Source organism: Geospiza fortis, unplaced genomic scaffold (genome assembly GCF_000277835.1).
Source record: "Geospiza fortis unplaced genomic scaffold, GeoFor_1.0 scaffold171, whole genome shotgun sequence".
NCBI classification, from domain to species: domain Eukaryota; kingdom Metazoa; phylum Chordata; class Aves; order Passeriformes; family Thraupidae; genus Geospiza; species Geospiza fortis.
This window is the reverse complement of record NW_005054313.1, coordinates 3,865,738-3,879,212: the sequence shown is the minus strand read 5'-3', so window position 1 is coordinate 3,879,212 and position 13,475 is coordinate 3,865,738. Positions and strand designations below refer to the sequence as shown.

The 13,475-nt window shown below is 39.7% G+C and overlaps 1 protein-coding gene across 2 annotated transcripts in view; it reads left to right on the top strand.

Moving 5' to 3' along the window:
• SLC12A1 (solute carrier family 12 member 1) overlaps positions 1-13,475 on the top strand; it is a 44,751-nt gene that overhangs the window by 11,082 nt on the left and 20,194 nt on the right. The window contains exons 5-15 of one of the 2 annotated variants that reach the window (XM_005419638.1): positions 531-626; positions 1,986-2,125; positions 2,607-2,717; positions 3,667-3,778; positions 4,267-4,394; positions 7,098-7,182; positions 7,902-8,053; positions 9,622-9,729; positions 10,483-10,606; positions 11,517-11,618; positions 13,312-13,467. In XM_005419638.1, the coding sequence (XP_005419695.1) occupies positions 531-626; positions 1,986-2,125; positions 2,607-2,717; positions 3,667-3,778; positions 4,267-4,394; positions 7,098-7,182; positions 7,902-8,053; positions 9,622-9,729; positions 10,483-10,606; positions 11,517-11,618; positions 13,312-13,467 (1,314 nt within the window). Of the gene's footprint in view, positions 1-530; positions 627-1,264; positions 1,361-1,985; positions 2,126-2,606; positions 2,718-3,666; positions 3,779-4,266; positions 4,395-7,097; positions 7,183-7,901; positions 8,054-9,621; positions 9,730-10,482; positions 10,607-11,516; positions 11,619-13,311; positions 13,468-13,475 lie in introns of both variants that reach the window. The other variant, XM_031055881.1, reaches the window with a different exon arrangement.

The following is a 13,475-nucleotide window of genomic DNA, read 5'->3' as shown; positions in this document are numbered from 1 at the left end:
GGGAAAGAGGCAGAGCCTGGGAAAGCCCAGCATACCTTAGCAAGTGAGGATGTAGAAGGCTCCCACTCTTGTCCTCTGCCTGACAGACTCCTTGTCCTCATGCACTTGAATCTACACAGTCAGTTTTCCTCTGATTCAACATTTCATTAACTGATGAAAGACAACAGCATTGCCACAAGAGCTCTGGTTCATGTGCCTCTCTTAATTTTAAACAGCCAGAATGTGTGTTAAAGGTAGATATAAGCATCCATGTCAAGGGATGCTTGTTTGTTTCCTCCATCCTTTGGAAATCATAAGAATTCCTGGACAGGGTACTCCTATCAGAAAGAATCACTGCTAGAAGACTGATGGGAATAATTTACTATGGTGACACAGACTTCATGAAAATGTTCTGCAAGCTGCAAGTGGTCCACAAACCATCTTTTCAGTTTACTGCTGTGATTCTGACCTGAAAATTCAATTTAAAGAAAGAATGATTTGTAGGAAACATGGAACATGAGTAAAATATTTTATCTTCTTATTACTGACAGGTCTTGGAGTAATCATAATTCTTCTCGCCACGATGGTAACCTCAATTACTGGGTTGTCAACTTCTGCAATAGCAACTAATGGGTTTGTCCGTGGAGGTAAAAATCTTAGGGTTACTAATGCTTTCAAGCCCCAGAAGGTATTTATGTATTATTTTCGTGTGAGACAAACCAGAGGGAGCATAAACCAAAGGACACAGCTAGTGGAACTGGAAGGTAACAATTCAAGCCACCTCTCATCACAATTTCAGGCGTGTTTGAGATGTCACTTCTAATAAAGCACAGCTTTCAGTTCAGTCTGAAAAGTACATTTCAGATGTTCCTGCCAACTGCTGAGCAAGGGATGGTTCTGGCTTTTCATGGAATTCTTTCACCTTTCAGCCGGTCTTTCCTATTCAGAGCATTCCAGGTTAGACATTCTTCAAGAAACTGAGCATGAGACATCTCTTCCTGTCATTTTGAAGACTGATGCAGATCAGTGGATATCTTCAGTTTAATGCCTTCTTTAAAACACTCCTTACATTTCAGCCCCTCCTTGGAAGATGGGTAAATAATTCAGCTGTAAAAGTCCATGTCAGGTATTTTGTGAAAAAAAAAGTTTTGGTGCATTTCAGAGCCTTTAAGTTTTAACTGGTCTGGTCTAAGCCCTGTGGAAAATGGAAAGTTCTTACTACATCCCTAAAGGAGAACAGGTACTGGAATACACTTGCATATACTTTCTTTTTCGGATCTTTCAGGTCTTGGAATCATAGTTATTGCTCTGAGTGTAGTAGTAACAACATTGACAGGTATCTCCATGTCTGCCATTTGCACTAATGGAGTAGTAAGAGGAGGTAAGTGAATATGATCTCATGAATATGATCTTCTCTGCAGATTTGAATTAGAAGAGTAAATGGAATTGAGATAACTATGTTATAAGCAAATAAAAAATATGTATATTTGCAGTGATTTCTCCCAGTGTATCAACAGCAAATGGAAATGTGTACACACTTAATGCAAAAAACATTACAGATTCACTGCATCACTATGATGCAGGAAGTTAAACAATGTACCACAGAGTGTGACCTTTCACATTAACATTGGGATAGACTCATGTAAGTTAGAACTTACATAAAAGTCAGTTACCTTCACTTTTCAAAAGTGAAGTTCTCTCTCCTTTATGTTACTATATCATGCATCATGAAAAATTATAACAAGTTCAGTTTTGCATGCTAATATGCACTAAAAAGATTTCTGGAATAGAAAGGCATACTGAAAAGTCTGAAGGCAGAACCAGAATCAAGCACATTGGTTTTCTGCAGTGTCCCCTATTAACATAGGGCAAAGATTGATTACATTTGTGAGATAAAAAGCACAGATTTCTCCAGTAACAGTTTAACAGTTACCCGGGGGGGGGGGGGGGAAGCACAAAATCTGAGTGTTTAGTTGTGCTGAAATAACAATTATTTCTGTCTGCAGGTGGAGCATACTATCTTATCTCAAGAAGTCTGGGCCCAGAGTTTGGTGGATCTATTGGACTTATCTTTGCGTTTGCAAATGCAGTGGCAGTTGCCATGTATGTAGTTGGATTTGCTGAAACAGTTGTAGAACTTCTTAAGGTAAATAGGTAGATGTTTCATGTATATGATGGAATTGGCTCAGTTTTGTTTTTTGTGGCTTTTCTTTTTTTTGGGGGGGTGGAGGTGGTGATGGTGGTGTTTGTTTTACATAATGTATTTGCATTATTAGTGAAATTTGCATAAGTAGTGATATGTTTTGGTTAAGGCTTGAGGGGCATCTTTAGCAGAGAAGCTGCTGGTCTGTCTAAATATGCCACAGAGTTCTTCCTCATTATTTCTACCTTTTGAATATATTTCATACATTTCTTGACAAGAATCTCAAAATCAGAATAGGAACAGACATCCCATTAGCCAAATAACCCCAACTGCAAAAAGCCAGCTGGAACATGACATACCAACACTTGGTCTCACAAAGCTCTGAAACTTTGACAGCTCACTGCTTTCTATTTCACCTTATTACTTGATCCCACCAGCTGGGCAGAGAAACACTGGTTCTCATAACATTTCTAACCACTTTCAGGAGAGTGATACACTGATGGTTGATGAGTCCAACGACATCAGAATCATAGGGACCATCACTGTGGTGTGTCTTCTTGGCATCTCTGTTGCTGGCATGGAATGGGAAGCAAAGGTAAACTTTTAAAAGAATATAAAAGCAAGAAGTATATTAACCTGCTGTACAGCATTAGTGTGTGAGGAATGCTATTCAACAGATGGAATTTTCAAAAGCACTCAGTTTCAGTTTATGCTTAATCTTTCTAAAAGCAATAGCAGTTTAATCATTACATTCAATGAAAGCACAATTACTCTAAACTCTTCCTTGAACATACATTTAAAAGCAAAGAGGAAGCTTGGGTTTTGCAGACAACTTGGTTATATTCATTTTTATAATTCATGGTATCATTTAGAGTCTTGGCTACATATGCCCCTTTTGTCCTTATTTTTGGTGCAGCTTGATAGAATAAACAGTAGCAAAAACAATATATGATTTTATCACTGTACTCTATCAAGCTCTACTCAGCAGAAGAGCTCTATTTGTTACCCATTCTTTAATCTCTAATGATTTCTGCTATTCCTTCACCTGTGAAAAAGGTCACAATGCAAATTCAAATGGAAATACTTGAGAGTGGAATACAGCTATTGGAATCAGGTTCAGAAATCAGGTTCAACAGTACCCTTGTTTTTGCTGTGATGGAGACTGGAACAACTTGTAAAAGAGATCAGAAAACAAACTGATATTATAAGCTTTGAAGTGAAAACCCCCTGCAACTAAAAAAAAAATTATAACAATATAAAAATGTCTTATAGTTGGTACTAATGCATTAGCTGTTCCATTTTGCCTTTTCTTGTAAGGAAGCTAACTTAGAATTAAATTATAACTCTGTATTTCATTACCCTCTCAGTAAAAATCATCTGCTGTTGTCATTAGCTGATTCAGCTATCTTGACTCCTGGTATTTTCAAAAACAATAGAAATTAATAACCTGTTATAGGGAACAGATACAGATAACTTATTATATAGCCGTCTCCACAGCAACAAAGTTAAAAACTACAGAAGAATCTCTTTGTTTCTATTAATAGGCTCAAGTTATTCTTCTAATTGTTCTCCTTGTTGCCATTGTAAATTTCTTTATTGGCACAGTCATTCCTACCAACACTGAAAAGAAGGCAAGAGGCTTTTTTAATTACCAAGGTAAGCGACCTTGCTATCTGTCATAAAATTATGTTTGCATTCTTTTGACTTAATAGTAAGCTAAGGATTCCACTGAAAAATGCCACAAGATCAGAATCTTCTGCCCAAGTTTAAGTGAGCTTGCAAACGAAGAGAATGGATTTCATCTCTAATTTTGAGTCTGTCTCTGCTGCTGCAGCTGACAGCACAGTAAGATGCAGCCTGAGTCATTTATACAGCAGTAGAGCACAGACAAACTTTAACACAGAGCTAAGAGCAAGTGCTGCAGTGACACTTGTGTCACTTCAGCATGGATCTGTAGCTCTGAGATGCAGACAAGCACATCCTTCTGGGGAGCAGACTAAGGAAATCAAATTCACTTTCCTTCTGATGTGAGACAGATTCAAACCCAGTTGTCCAGATGTGAAAGACTGACTTACTTACCTCCTTCATTAAGTAACTTTGAAATCAAATCCTGTTGTTATATTTCATTCTCACTATATTTGCAGCATCAATATTTGCAGAAAACTTTGGGCCAGATTTCAGAAGTGGAGAAGGATTTTTTTCGGTGTTTGCCATATTTTTCCCAGCTGCCACTGGCATTCTTGCAGGAGCCAATATCTCAGGAGATCTGAAAGTATGTATTTCATGAACTTCATCATACTAGCCATAGGTTGGAAAAATAACAAGAAAGCCAATCATGAATCAACGCTCTATTCAGTTTTCAATCATGTCTTTGCTTTCCAAATTAAGCTCTCTCTTTTAAGTACCCGCTTTATTATTTAAAATCATCAATTCACAAATTCTCTCATAATGCATTATGGGTATTTAGAGAAATTACTGTAGCTACATTTGGGTTGCTATATAATTTAAAAACATGTTTCAATAACCTGCAATAGTATCTCATTAATGGTCCATTAGCAGCACATGCTATAAGAGAAATTATATGTGTATCTCTTGGAGCTCATCTTCTGTAAACATCAGCCGAAACATCAGCCCAAAAAGCATCCCTGGAAAGCTCATGTTTGTACTCACAAGAATCAGTGGAGACCAGCTTTTCATATTCAGGGTCATAGCAAGGGCAGAGCAAACAGAGCATTTAAAGAAAGCAAGTATGTACCAGTGCCAAGTCAGTATTGCTGCTTAAAGGAAAAGCTGCAACCTTGCAGCTGTGACCAAAAACAGAGTCTGAAGAGAAAGGTAAAGGAGGTCCAAGGGTGCCCAGTTGTCTTGCTGTGGCAAATCTGTCAGTTTACCAGTTATAGGAGATGGAATTTCTAGTATCTAAACATACAGCTAAATTAGAGACGGGAATTTAGTTTTGAGTACTCTCTAGTTTTCATGACAAAAACACTCAATAAACAACCAAAATAAATAAAGAAAAAAAAGTCACCAACAAGACATGGCTCACAGCTTGATAACCCCAGCATGTCAAATGAAGTTATTTGGCCTTAGCCTATAAATCCATTGCCTTGCAAACCTTAAAGAATTCAACCAAAGGTCTTCTAATTCTGTACTGGCATAGCAGTCACAAGTTCACCAGATCCTACCACCTTTGAGAGCCAATTCTCCTTCCCTTCCTCACCCTGAGCTGCATGCCTCAGCTCCTTTGTTTTCAGAGGACTGCTTTTCAAGCCAAGCACAGAGAAAATACGCAGAACCTGAGCCACTGATAGCGTCAATGAGATTCCATTTTTAATTAAAAAAGCAAAAACCATTGTACTTCTGCCCAGTGAGACTGCACCAGCCTCACACAATCTCCATCCTTTTATCAAACAAAAATAATTCTTTTGCCATATATGGTGCTCTGTCTGCATGGCAGATTCCCAAAGCAGCAGCACTTCTTTCATCAGCTGTTTGAAACAGTCTGAGCAGACCTAGGGAAGCAGTTCTCCCACTGGATCTCTGCAGCCATTTCAGTCTCACAATAAGTGCACTTCTGTAACCAAGTCCTCCAGGCAGCAGATTCTCCTCTGAGCACATTTAGATGCATTAGAGAAGTCTAATTAAATTAACCAGCCTCTCCAGAATCTAAAATACAAGCTAAGGAGTGTTTAAAAAGTGTAAAATTTACCGATCAAACTGTTTTTAGAGCTTGCTGCAAACACCTTTGTCTGTGCTCCTGCAGCCACTACACTCTCAAGTTGTGTCCTACTCCAGAGCCTCCTTACAGGGACAGCTTCCTACTGACTTCCTACTGACTTCAGTGGGGCTTAGCCCCTAAAGTGCTAACAGCATAGTAAATATGGGTTTAAATTTTGAAAATATAAAACATAAAAGTTGTTAAGTTGCATGAATCTTTAACCTTAAGATGTAATGTTGCAGAGTTTAGGACAACCACAAGATTCCACAAAAACAATCACCTAAAACATGCACATCAGAACTGCATAAAGGTACCAATGTCTGAGTGCAAAGGCTCTTATGCAGCAGAAGTGACTCCACAATTATTTTCCAGCTCAATAAATCCTTACCTCGTTTAAAAATTTTATTAATTACTAATCCAGTTAGGCAATTCATATATGCCTCACAATAAACTCCAAATTTGTATTTTGGTTTTTTACCCTGCGACAAGCATAGTTACAAGAGTCTGTGACTTCAAATGCATTCAACAAATCTTTGATTTAAAAACACCACGCTAAACCAACTTAAGGAGAAAATTAATAAAAAATTCTTCCTAGCATAAACAAACACAACCTAAATTGTAAGGTTATCTAGCATTAAAAATCCCTTTAAAATGTACAGTGCAGATCTTTGGACTCTCACTTACAGTTGCATTATCAAAGCTGATGCTGTTGTGAGCCAGTCTGTAAGCATTATAACCCAGCCTCATTAAATTACCTAAATTAAGTCAATACAGTGAAAGAAAGTAGCTGTTTTGAAGACCCAACTAACAATTACTGGTTACAAAGCACAGAAGTGCTGCATTCTGTACAGGGTGACTCCATCTATCTTACCAATTAACCAAAAATGGTCCCATCTTGTCACCCACAAGGGTCTGATGGTTCAGTAACTATTTACCCACTACATCATTAAACATTAAGATAAAGCCAATTGCAATGTAAAGAGTTTGGAGTTCAAGAAATGCAGACCTCAGGACACTTCTGTTGCTATAAATGTGAGCTCTGCTCCTGCACAATATCCTTCCTGTGCGCAGGGTAGGAGTGCTGCACCACAGGAGCTCTGCTGTGCTGGGACCAGAAATGTGGCTCAGGTCAGAGTGATAAAAATCTGCTCTCTGGGGTATCTCCACACTGCAGTGTGGCAGAACTCCCAGCATGCAAATGCAATCAGGCTGCAGCACACAGCTCACAGTGTTTCTCATGTCACTGCTTTGTTTAAGGACCCACAAAGTGCCATACCCCAGGGAACAATGCTGGCCATTCTGATCACCACAATTGCTTACGTTGCTGTTGCAATATGTGCAGGTAAGTACAGAACCTCTGCTTCACTTGTATAGTTAAGTTTGAAAGTTTGGCATGCAAATGAATGATTAGCCTCACTGCTTTTTCATGCCATGGATTTATTATTTAGAGAGACAGTAGTTTTGATTTTACTGTATGTCAGAACAATGGTTTTAAAAAAGCAGCAGTGGAAACAAAAGTCCCTATTTGGCAGCTGGACCTTCAGGTAACTTGTATCATTATTTTTGCATAAGTGACAAAGACCACCAGCATATAGTATCCATGAGCATAATAAAGATCAAAGGAACCTCTGATCAATCTGCTGATCTTTTGTTCCTGGTTCACATTGAAATTTCACATGGCTTCTGCTTGTCTTCTTACTGAACACTCATGAGAATCCACACACATTTTGTACATTATATGTCAAAAATAAAAATCAGTTGCCAGTCTCAAAGTAACTACACAACTACATGTTCTACAGTAGTGGGCTCTGAGGTAACAAAATGGGCACAAGTGAAAAGGAGGCCTGTACTGAAAGCTATGAAATGTGTTGGAGGATTACGCAGGTAAATTCTCATTACAAGCATACAAAAAATCCCTGCCCGACACAAAATGTTGCTCTTAGGGATGAATCTAAGGCAGCAGCTGTACAACAAGTGTGCAGTTTAGGAGTCAAAGTGTGACAAAAACATTCTTTCAATGTCACAATGAAGCAAAATAACAATATATCATTTTTTCCACAGCCTCCTGTGTTGTAAGAGATGCTACTGGGAACATCAATGATACAATTGTACCTGGAATGAGCTGCAATGGATCATCTGCCTGTGGCCTAGGCTATGATTTTTCCAGATGCGCAAGTCAGCCATGTGATTATGGGCTGATGAATAATTTTCAGGTTTTAGTGATAATATGTATTAGCACATAAGCATACATTAGCATAATAAGCAATACCTGAATACATAAGTACAAACACGCAAAACTGTTGTTTGCAGACAACTACAACAGGATAACCACTTTTATCTAAAAAAGTAAACTATAGGAATGATGAAAGACAAAACTCCCCTGCAATGTGTGTTTACCTTCACACTGCCCATCACAGCCTTCCTAACTCTCTATTAAGGCCTTTATCTCCTCTTTTAACTGGTACCATGCAGCAGTATATGTTATAACAACTTCAAACTGAAAGCCCAGACAGAGATCTCAGGAACTCCTGTTAGATGAGGAATTCACCCCACTGCTCTTGACACATGGATGTGATTTTACCTCAGGGGTGCTGTGGTCACAGTTAAAGGGTTGTGTCACAGTACAAAAACCAGAGTTCTGACTTCTTTAAAAAAAGTATCCAAAAATAGAGCAAAAAATCAAGTGAGAAGTAATGGAGTCTTTCTTCTAGGCCAGAGACTGTCTGCCATTTTTATTCTTCAAAATAAAGCTTAGGCTAAGCATCAAAGTAAAGCAGTTCTGCAGCCTGACAGCCACAGGTCCCAGATCTCTGTTCAGCCCCTGTGTTCCGTGGCCAGCGAGAGGAATTCACCCCCCACCTGCACAGGCTTTTCAACGAGTCATTGTAGCTTTTAAAGTCACTCGCTTTTTTCCCAGCTGGCTCTGCTAAATGACAGGGCTGGGGAACCACCTTGAAAGGGATATGCTGTCCCTTTCATAGACTACTTTCCCTTCCTTCCTTGATCATTTACCATCCTTACTCCCACCTCAGTTCAGCTGCCCACACTCAGGGCACCCCTTAAAATCAGTAACCTCCCTGCAGCCAGACAAATTTTCACTTCTTGCATTTACTCCTGCCAGACTAGAGCCATAAAATGTCTTTCATCAGACTGCATCTGACAAATCTTCAGGATGCACAAGTTTCTCTCCTGAAGTACTGCCCACACACCACCAATCACATCCATCCATCTTTTACTTTCCTTGTCTGGTGCCTCTCAACAATCTTTTCCCTTCAGTAGGCCAGCCCAGCACTCCTGGGAAGGCTGAGGGAGGCCTGACAGTGACCATAATTACTGTTTGCAGCACTGCAGCTCCATCAGGCATTTTCTCTCATTTTCAGCCATATTAAATAATCAAGGGGAAAAAAACCCAAATAAAATAAAGTACCTCCAACCACATTTCATACACTGGGGCTTTTTCCTGCCATTTCCATTTTCTTGTCTCCTACAAGATGACTATTTACTCATCAAGTAGAGGCTGTTACTTACAGCAATCAGTTAGTAAAGGCAGCGAGGAAATCTCAGAGTACTCATCTGCCCCAGCAGACAGCTGCATATTTGAAGAAAAATTTGGCTTTGCCTCCATTGCTTTTAACTAAATCAGAAATAATAGTACAGTTTGTAGCAGATTAAATTTAGAACCATGAAAAGTAGAGACACATAGAGCACTTGAATGGGTTTGTCATTAAAAAGTGCATCCAAATGCAAGCCTATTCTTTTTATCTTCGTTTTTTTCCTAAAGGTGATGAGCATGGTGTCTGGCTTCGGTCCTCTCATCACAGCTGGCATCTTCTCAGCTACTCTGTCATCAGCTCTAGCATCTCTTGTCAGCGCACCCAAAGTTTTCCAGGTAAAATTAAACCATCCATTTCCTTATACTTGGTTTTATTTCAGAGATAAAGTTGAACTCTGTATGCCCAATGTAATGTACATTTAAGCAACACTGACACATGTGGCAGGAAGAGGCAGGGAAAGCAATATGTAGAATGTTTTTCAGCAGAAGAAGACAAGTCTTATCATCATACAAGGGAGATAATGTTCCTTTGGTCAGAGCTCAGCTCTGCTGAAGGAGCAGGGGATAGTCATGTGCATGTCATAAATAGCTTCAAAGGTACTTTCAGGACCACTTCTGTCTTCTTATAAAAACCTACCCCGTAAGCACAGGAGCAGCAGGAGCCCTCAGGTCAATAAGATTCAGGTGCTGCCAGGTGGGCTCTTAACAGGCTGTCCAGAAGCTGTCTGGGCAGCAGCAATGTGGACAGAGGGAGCAGAGGGCATGGGAGAGATAAGCTGTACAAATTACATCCAGCCGCTGATTTATGCTTCAACTTCTCCCAGTTTAGACTCTATTTAGCTATTTAATTACCTTTTCATTTGAAGCACTGAATAAGCATTAAATGCCCGTGATTCTATTTCCCATGATATAATAACATAGCAGCACATTGTCTTATCACCTTATTTAAATGTTCATATGCCACAGTACTTGAAGCACTGAGATTTAACTTTTGTTTAGCAAAAGCCTGGAAAGCTGCCACTCACAGACAGTGACTTCTGGTGCAAGAAAGTGCCGCTTAATAGAGTTATGTGCTGATTTTCTTACCAGGCTCTTTGCAAGGACAACGTCTACAAAGGGCTAGAATTCTTTGCCAAGGGATATGGAAAAAACAACGAGCCTATCAGGGGATATGTCCTCACCTTTGCCATCGCCATGGCCTTCATTCTGATTGGTTTGTATAATGTTACACAGCTGCTACAGTGTCATGCTCTGAAATGACACAAACTCACACTGTAATACAATCAGTAGCTGCAGTTTGGAAAATTTCCAGTCGGGTAAGCTCTGACATAAGCATACTCCAAGTCCTGGTAGCAGTTCCACTATTCCTAATGAAGGCAAAAAGAAAGCAGGAGGGATTCCAGCGACTTACCACCACCACCTCATTCTCCTCAGCCTCATTCTCCAAGATGTGGAGTAGCTGCAATTCCTATTCACTCTGCTGGAACAGGACAGTGCTCAGAACTCTATCAGAAATGGCAAGGTCACAATCTTTGAAAATGGTTTTCCAGTTTATATTGCACATAGCTGATAATACTTAGGAAGCCTATTCTGCCCAAGCTTCTCCCACAGTCAGCTCCAGAGCAAATCCCAGTTTACCAGGACTGGTAAAAGAAAATACCAGCTGCCACGTTTAGGGGTGCAGGGATTGTTATCAGTTTTTCTAAGATTTGAAATTCAATCTGTCTTACGCTAAGTAAATAGGATGTCTAGTAGAGAATTCAGATTCCCACTAAAGTTGTAACTACAAGTATTTTTTTTTAATGCGTCCATCCTGTCAATGATGTATTTAAAATTCTGAACTTTACATCAGATCTACATCATTAAGAGAAAGTATGCTGAATCACAGTATCAAGCATAACACTGCATAGCACACAATGTTATTAAAATCAGGATTAGCAGACATAATTCATATGAATGAAGGTAGATCAAGGTGGCCTTAAATTAGTAATACACGAAAATACCCAAGCTCTCCCTGGATGATAAATGCAGGCAATGTTCAGATTTAATGCATCATTAGGAAACAGCTAGCCAACAGCCCAGGAAACTGGTGCCTCTGTCTAACTTGTGTTTGTGTCTTGCAGCTGAACTGAATACCATTGCTCCCATCATCTCCAATTTCTTCCTGGCTTCATACGCTTTGATTAATTTCTCCTGCTTTCATGCCTCATATGCAAAATCTCCAGGTGAGTCTGCATTCAGCAGTGATTTAAATATGGACTTTATAGTCTGATCTCTGGAAGGTTTAGACAGTATGTCAGAGAAAATTGCAGTATGTGTAAAGTATCTAAGTTATGTGATCTGATGTCTTATTGAATACATTTTATTTATCGCCAAAATATAAAAATAATGGCTCTAAGTCCTTACAACGCCTACAGTCATACAGGATGAGAAAGGTGCATCCCACTGGAGAAAAAATTTCTCCTCAGAGTGATATTTTTTTCCCCTCACTATTAAAAAATGTGTGGGTAAAAGCTTATGCCAACTCTGGCCAATGAAGCTGCAAGGCACAGTGGGGAATCATCACTCCCTTCTCCAAACCTACAGCAAAATGTTCAGGGAGATTCCTAAGCACAGTAACAGTGCTACAAGTGATGCTGCCTGGAGGGGAACATGCAGAGCAAGAGCAGGTCCATCAAACAGCACCAGCACAGCTCTGCAGTGCCTAGAAGCAGAACTGTAAAGCACAATTGTGAAGCACAATGAGATCCTGTTCAAGGGTAACTTGAGATCCTCCCTCTACATTTGCAGCAAAGGAACATTCTGGCTGTCAGACTTGTGCATTGCCACAGCAGAATGATTCTCACCATCTCATGAATGAAGGGGTGACACCTTCAGGAATAAAGTCAATCAGCTGAGCGACACTGGTTTGGCACAGAGGAAAGACAATTTCCTGCTTTATGAATTAGTTATTCAACTCAAGGAGCAAGGAATACATTTTTGATTTCCAGTGTGAAGAAACTGCAGTAGGACATAAATGCCTGCATCAACTTCCTTCCTAAAGATCTGCATAATGCCACTTGTTTAGAGGGCAGAAAAGATGAGCACTTCTGCTAATTACCTGCACAGCTGAACAAATGCAGATCTGCTCCATGTGGCCTTGGTGCTGAGTGACAATTACCTCTACAGATTACATCTGCCTACATCTGACTCTGCTCTGCCACTACTTAGCATTTCACACAGAACTGCAGCCATTTTCTTTTCTCATTTCCTCCAGTTAATTTCGGCCAATTCACAATGACAGATTACAATAATTGCAAGGCTGCAGGACAGAAAATTTCTTCCCAGCAGGTCCTTCCTATCTCCTCATTATAAAGATGATCCAAGATGGGGCTGATCAGCCTCTTGTATCTTCTGTGTTTTTCCCTCTCCAAAGTCTGCTCTGTGGAACACCTGGCAGAGACCTGCAAACCATGAAGGCTCAGTGCTTGCCTCATCATTTTAATTGGTAGCAGGGGATGGAATCAGTACTGCAGCTGAAAAGTAGCAGGAATAATATCTTTTTAAAGTCAACTGCAGATGATTTTATTTTTCTGCCACAAGGCCAGGCAATTTCCAAGTTTAAGACAGGTGCATTTACAGTATTGGGATAAACACTCCTCTCAGCAAGTGTTTAGCTACCAATAATAAGTTCTGTGTATATGCACCAAAAGTATACAATCATCAATTACCTGGAGTTACAGGTAATCTCCTTCTGATGTTATGAAATATTCTGAACCAATAAACTTTAATTTTGCAAAAATACATATAAACAGAATGGCTACCTCCGACAGAGCCTGAAACAAAATGTGCATGGGATTTTATCCACAAACATCATGGATCACCATTTTATCAATATTATTTTATGCTCTTCCAATTTCCTCAATTCTCTTTAAACAGGTTGGAGACCTGCATTCAGATATTATAACATGTGGGTGTCACTTTTTGGAGCCCTGCTGTGCTGCGGGGTGATGTTTGTCATCAACTGGTGGGCAGCTCTCATCACTTATGCCATTGAGCTCTTCCTATATATTTATGTAACATATAAGAAGCCAGGTAAGACC